The sequence below is a fragment of the Penaeus vannamei genome, chromosome 38 (genome assembly GCF_042767895.1).
Source record: "Penaeus vannamei isolate JL-2024 chromosome 38, ASM4276789v1, whole genome shotgun sequence".
Lineage (NCBI taxonomy): Eukaryota > Metazoa > Arthropoda > Malacostraca > Decapoda > Penaeidae > Penaeus > Penaeus vannamei.
The window spans coordinates 10333041-10340540 of NC_091586.1; the positions used below are offsets into that span (position 1 = coordinate 10333041).

General features: G+C 38.6%; 1 protein-coding gene across 1 annotated transcript in view; it reads left to right on the forward strand.

The window, feature by feature from the left end:
• LOC113807608 (nuclear exosome regulator NRDE2-like) overlaps positions 1-7381 on the forward strand; it is a 38621-nt gene extending 31240 nt beyond the window's left edge. The window contains exon 14 of the mRNA XM_070116122.1: positions 6272-7381. Coding sequence (XP_069972223.1) covers positions 6272-6457 — 186 coding nt within the window. The 3' untranslated portion in view covers positions 6458-7381. The remainder of the gene's footprint in view (positions 1-6271) is intronic.
• Positions 7382-7500: the final 119 nt, after the last annotated feature.

The following is a 7500-nucleotide window of genomic DNA, read 5'->3' on the forward strand; positions in this document are numbered from 1 at the left end:
GAGGCACCCGGATCCAACAAGTCAATCAGAAAAGAGAGATTTTTCCTTAATATTCAAAGGCTCGTTAGGTCCCACTAATTGACTCCATGATGTGTAAGCATTTGTGCAACCATGTCACAACAAAGTTCACAAAAAATTACTGTGGCCATTACTTAGATATCATTATATAAAGGAGACAACTGTATTGTAAAAAGATAGATTCTATTATAATAGGATATATTTTCCACAAACTACTGTTGATTTTATTTATAAGTAAAAAAAATCTAGTAGAATAAGATCAAGCTAGAAATTATTTAAATGAAAAAGTCACTACTATCTTTCCCAGATAAGCATTTGGCATGCATATGATGCACAAGAAAAAAAGTGTTAAGCATAATATACCCTTAAGATCATCTTCCAAGTATTGTAACTTTCTAAGGAATTATATACATAAACACATACATGAATAATTGTTTGACTCATTCTTACATGATAGTCCTACATCTTTTTAAAGGAAAGTATATTTTATATCCCATCCTATTCACTTTGATTGATTATGCCTCTTTAGATATATTGAACACATTCCTAATGCCACTGATTAACATTGCTTGCAGTGTTTGGATCTCATAATGCTACCTCATTCTATTACATTACATTTAGTTACCTAGTCTGTTGTATTTCTTCTGAATTATTTATGTTTTTTTTCTTTCTTAACTGTGTGATAAAAAAAAGTAAAAAAAAAATAGACAAAAGGGAGAAATGCGGGTAGAGGTGTGAGGACTTCTTAATAGTCCGCAGGGTGTGTCCTGTAACAATTTTATTAACCACTTGTTAATGAGAACATCTCCTATAATAGTATTTGTCTTTAAGGTAATGTTTTTGATATTTTACATCATAAGATTCACTTATAAATTATAAAAGTGTTTAGGTTGTATAATCTGTTGCTCAATATTTTTATTACAAATATATATATTCTTGTTTTTATTATATTTATATTTAGACATAGTAAGAAAGTAACATTCTATAGATATTATGGTTAGCATGAGCCATTTATTTTATTAATAATCTTTTATTTACTTTTTAATCAGCAATAAGCTTTGACCGAAACATGTAATATTCACTTTTGATTTGTTTTGTGAAATGTGTTTACAAAACCATCAAGGAGTCGAGTAACCCAATGTCGACGGGGAAATGGTGCGTACCCTTTGGCAGTGCTTGGTTAAATGTTTCTGCACATTGATGGCTCTGCCAATGCTTAGCAACAAAGGAGTCAATTAGTAGATCTTGCAACCACACTTATCCTTGAAAAACTGGGAAAATGCTTTTTTTTTTTTACTAATTCTATGAATATTGACACTGTTATTTTTGTTATAATCATTATAATTACTATATACTGACATTACTAACAGCAGAATTAGATATTAGAAAATATTATCAAAAATCAAGGAAAAGGGTAAACAGGTGACAGGTACTTCACACAATTGACTCTTTGGTGACTTAGGACTTATGGAGCCATCTATATGTAAAAACAATTATTAAATTCAGCACACACAATGAGCAATGGCATGTACGTATATGCCATGCCCGGCGCCTTGGGGTTGATAGGCCTACATGACTTCGCTTGATTTCCCTGAGTTTTCAGGAATGATAATTTTCCAAAGCTAATGATATCAATGCTGTTATTGTCACATTATGACTATGATTATTCAGCCCCTTCTGTCCACTTTCTAAGGTGTGACATATGTGCTGAAAGGATGAAAGGCTGGCTTTGTGTCAGTCCTGAATGGCCTCCAGGAGGCATGAGCATAGTATTCCCTTGTTTAATTGCCTAGCCTTACCCTTATAGGGACAATGAAGGGTAGACCATTTCTTTTCCCTACATATTTTAGGCTCACCATGGCCAATAATGAAGATTCTTTACCCTTATTAGGGGCATTAAAGCTTGCCCCTTCATCAACTAGCCTATCCAGATTTTATCTTATTGGTTTCCCAACCCCTGCCTCTCCTTTGACCATGGCTCCAACCACTGATATTAATACTCCCTCCTAGATGTTTACTGACAACTCTATCCATTCGAAACCACTACAACTACTACCCACCCCTCAATGCCTACTAGTGCATTATCCACCCAAGTAGAGATTAAATCTCCAGCAGACATTCCTACTCTCCCAACTTCCTCAACTTCATCACATCTACCCCCACAACTTTCTTCATCAAACACCCCATCCCCCATTATTACTACCTTACAACCTTATTATCCATCTCTCCGTAATGCTACCCCCTTCAACAATACTACCTCTTCCTCGTGCCCCCGTCCTTCTACCACCCCCAACTCTACAAATATCTTAAATACTCTGTTTAGCCTAGCCAAATGGGATTGATTTTTCGTGATCCCCCCTACAGCTCCTTACTCAGGCAACACTCTTCTCTTTCAATAATGTCTCCAAAAGCAAGTGGGCTGAGTCCCTTTTCGTACCCGACCCGATCATTCCCGTCTTGTTACAGTTACATCTGAAACTGAAGCTATAGCATTATCAAATCTAAGTGATCTCTCTGGCAACCCCATTCCTGCAGAACCTCATCCAACTCTAAATACTTGTACCAGAACTGTCTATATTTCCCCAGCAAGCTGCCCTATGGATATCGATTAGTCAGATTGTGGAGAATACTTACTTGGCTGCCTCAGAGCCTGTGATGTGATATCAGTACAGTGCTACTCCCTTCCTTCTAGAGTTCATCAAAAGAAACTCACCAGCATTGCCAAAATTACTTTCCATACGCATGATCTTCCCTTTCATATCTACATTGGTGGGCAATCCCTCCCAGATTGACCATAGCAACCTCCTCCCCATTAATGTCAAAACTGTTGGCGCTTTGGACATCCTGCCAGACACTGCCGTTCCACAGACCGATGCCCCCATGTACCCAACCCAGTCATAACCGATCAAACTGCTCAGCACAAACACGCACATGTGCTAACTGCGGCAGCCCCCATAATGTATTTTATAGAGGCTGCCCCACCTACAAGTTTGAATATGAAGTAGCAACTCTCAGATACAAACATGGTCTCACTCTGTGTGAAGCCAGACAGGAAGCACATTAACAAGGTTTCTCTCATACTCATTACTCTAGTAATGTCGCTCACTCTGCCCCTCCCCTTCCAACCCAAGATGTTCTTACACCCTCCCCTATACCTACTTACTTCCCCATTTCCACTTCCACCTCCTACCTTCCCCAGTCAAATTCTTTTGCCACTCTGAATCCAGAGAGTCTAATCTCAACTACAGCCCCAACACAGTCCCCTCTCCCTCCCCACACTACCCGCAGCAGACAGACTAAATGTTCCCCCCCTTCTTCCCCTACTGCACACTCACCTCTAACTACCTTTGCCTTTATTCCATAGACACCAGTTTCTTCTTCTCCTCCTCACAAGAAAACCTTTGTGTCACAAAACTCCCCAACCAACTCCACTGCAGAAACTATGTAAGATATTCAAAACTATATGCTCTACACACAAATTTCCACAACTCATGCTCCTTCAATACTCGAAGTGACTGCCGATATCCATCCTCCACCTACTTATATTCCCCCTATACCCCATCCTCCTACTCCCTCCCAACATAACCCATCCCCATTAACTGCAACTAATACCGATATCCATCCTCCTACTACTCATAATCCCCCCACACCATTTCCTCCTACTCCCTCCCAAAACAACCCATCCCCCCCAGCTCCAACAACATGTATATTAACCCTCCCTCCATCTTCTCTATCCCTTCCACTCCCTCTTGGATACACACATGAATCCCATATGTCACAACTATGCCCTTCCCCAGATCCTCCACCTCCTGATACCATTACTGATACTACAGTAACCCCCCCCTCTCTAATTCCTTATCTCACTCCCTAGCTCCTTCACCTTCAAATTCCCCAACACGTACTGTATACGTTATCACTCATAAATCAACAAAGATATAGCCCACCTACATTGGAATATGACCAGACCTTCGTCATATCCTTTTGTCTTATAATCCATCCATTATCTCCTTTCTGCTTTGACAACTTGTTCTCCTTCCTCAGACGCATACATATCCTTCACTTGATCTAATTCCCTTACTGAAACCACCATAACCCATTTACTCATTAACTCCTTTGCCCCTCTTTAACCTTTCAATATTACTATAGATAGTTGACGCATAGCAACTATCACCCGACACCACCCTTTACTATACTTTCCTATGGTGCTATATGACCATAGATGTCTAGCACATTTATTTAGCTTTTAACCACTAACCCACTAACAACGGGTGTCCCACATATGAGACACCCGAAAAAATAAACATTGCTGGGCGTCCTGCCAGTGTGACACTATCAGGGCTCATGCTCTGACGCAGCAGGGGGCCCGCTGATTTTGTAGCCGCCCAGAATCTTTTATTTTCGGATTCAAAATATACCAGCGTTAATGGGTTAATCATTATATCCTCCACTCTATGGCCTACTGTACAGTCTTCTTCATTGTCTACCCCCTTCCCCTTCATAGGAGGGGAGTGGAACCTCAACTTTCAAGGACATTCCCTGTAAATACACAAAGAGAGCAATTCCTTAGTTACCCAGTTGTTGAGAACACTGACCCCTTGCAACTGTGAGGGGAGCTATAACTAAGTCTGGTGTTCAAAATGAAATAATCAGTGTGTCAAGAATTATCTAAATAAAAATGTCTGACATTCTGGTGCAGAAATTAATGAGTTTATCTTTTTAAACCTGCTTATATCCAGGAGCTTCCGGGGGCTTCAACACCCTGTCCCACTGTGGGGCACTGTCCCTGGATCTTGCCAAGGGCGTGCAGCCCCCAGGACCACCAGCTATTTTGGGGGGGAACCTATATTGCTCCCCCCATTTCAAAATACCTTTCTTCACATATGCCCTTATTACTACCCTTTATCTCTATTGTCCTTCTCCCCACAGTACTACCTCACCCCACACCACCCCATCTTCCTCCCATCCTCATCCTTCTACTGCTTCCACCTCTACAGACCTTTTGAGTACTCTCTATGGTCCAGCTAAGTGGGATCGATTCTTTGTGATTCCCCCTACAGTCCCATACTCTGATAATACCTTTCTCTTCCAACAATGTCTCCAAAAACAAGTAGGCACAGTTTTCTTTCACAGTCGTCCCATTCGTTCATGCTTTACCATAGTTCCACATATGTCCCAATCTCATGCACTATCTACTGATGTCCTTGCCTGCCTTGTTGACTTTAATATGGTAGCAGTAGAGTGCTACACTATTCTTCCCAATCCTCCCAATGTAGGTCCTACACCAATATATCAAGATACACATGTCTTCCCCCACAAAGTTTATGTCAGTTGAGTGTCCTACCCTGTCCTGCCATATTGACCCTTCTTTGTCAATGTCAGAAATGTTGGTGTGTTGGACACCCAGCTAAACACTGTCACTCCACAGCCCACAGCCCTCTATGTGCCAACCTGGTCATGACCATACAAATGGCTTTACTCAGCCACGTACATGTACCAATTGTGGTGGCTTCCATAATTATTTTATGAGGTAGTAGTTCTCAGATTCAAACAAGGCCTCACTTTACGTAAGGCCAGAGAAGAAGAAAGGCAACAAGGTTTTTTTTTTTTTCTCCACATCAAGTTTGCCCTACCCCTCTTCCTCCCACTTTCTACCAACACACCCCACCTTTCCTTCTCCATGTGTGTTATTCCCTCTACATTCCCCATTATCCTTACCAACGGTGTCCTTCTCCAGATCCATCCCCTCCTGACATTCTCCCTATTACTTCACCACCTCCCCCAGTCCCGATATCTCATTCCACGGATTCTACTCCTGCTACTTCTCCACAGCCATTTCTACCCATATTACCCATTGATTATTTCATGATTGCTCTTTTGCCAGTTTTCCTTAAACAATGTTCATATTCCATCCCCAGCCACAGATACACTCCATTTCATCCAGTCGCCCTAAACCTTTAACCCTTTCCTCTTTTACAAGTTTCCAGTTTACTTCATATGCTCCTCCTCTTTACCCCTTCAACAATCATACTATCTTATAACACTCTATAACCTTTGACATCTAACACATTTTATCCTAAACGTTAATCATTTTTACCCCTTTTCACCACAATACTTACCATAGTGCTATGTGACCTTTGACGTCTTGTACATTTATTCGTTTTAACCATTAACCATTAACCATCTGTATATTTTCTTAAACTGTTCAATATATCAAGTTGACTCCATCCTATTCCTGCCTTTCATTCCTTTCCAGAGTCTGTACTTGGATTGCATTCGTCTTATGCCCAGCCTATTGAAGGAGATTGTGAACCTCATGGCAGAGAAAGGCATAAGAGTTCGATTACCCTTAGAGGAACTGCAGGTTCTTTTGGAGACAGAGCTGGACCTCGAAAATGATGATGAAGAGTTATCGCCAAAGGAAGATGAAGAGCAAATATAAAAATATATTTTCATAATGAATGGATGTGTATTGAATGAGATAAATAGACTCATGGTTTGGACAACATACACATGTTGGAGGTTTGCATGATATATATCAATGAAAAGAAACTTACATTCAGTTCAGTGACCCTTTTTTGTTTTTTACTGTTCCTAAAATCATGGAAGAAATCAGACTCAATGGTTTTTATGACAACAAATCATACAAAGCTACTTATATTACATTTGGAGCAAACTTTGTATTTATGGCAAGTTGGATACAGGTTCAGTATGAGTAAGAGGGATTGTTTGTTTTTTCTGTCTTTATTCCTTAGAAATGAAACTCAAAAACATGAGTTGAATTTACCTGATGAATTTTCATTTATTGGTTCAGTTCTACTCATTTTTGTATTTCATATTCATGTAAGGGATTTTTTCATACTTGCAGCAAGATACAAATCTTCTCCATTTCAGCTTTCTTTATTAAATACTATATATATATATATATATATATATATATATATATATATATATATATATATATATATATATATATATATATATATATATATATATGTATATATATTTATATATACTTCAAGTGTTGGAACAAAATCCAAAGCTGTCACTGTGATCATTATGGGAGAAACCATGTTATTGGTAGGCAAGTTAGATTTTTTTCTTTCTTTTTGTATTTATTTCTTTTATGTCTGTAGACGAACTGCAGGTTCTTTTGATTCGGACAATAATAATGTATTTAAAGTTAAAGAAATATGAAGAATGTAAAGTATGTTTTGATCATTAGTGACTGAGTAGCAAGTGAAATAAGTGAATAATATGAACTGACTGAACATCTGTTTAAGTTTTGTATATAGATTTTCATTTGTAAAAAAGTTATTAAGATTTTTAATATTTATTTTTCTTGGAAATAAAAACAGGAAATTTATTTGTTTTTGTTTCTTTCCCCTTTATGAATAGAAATTATGAAATTGTTGAAAGAATTCCTCATGGTTTAAACTTATATGATGAACCTTTTCAACCATTTTTGTATCATATATATAATTG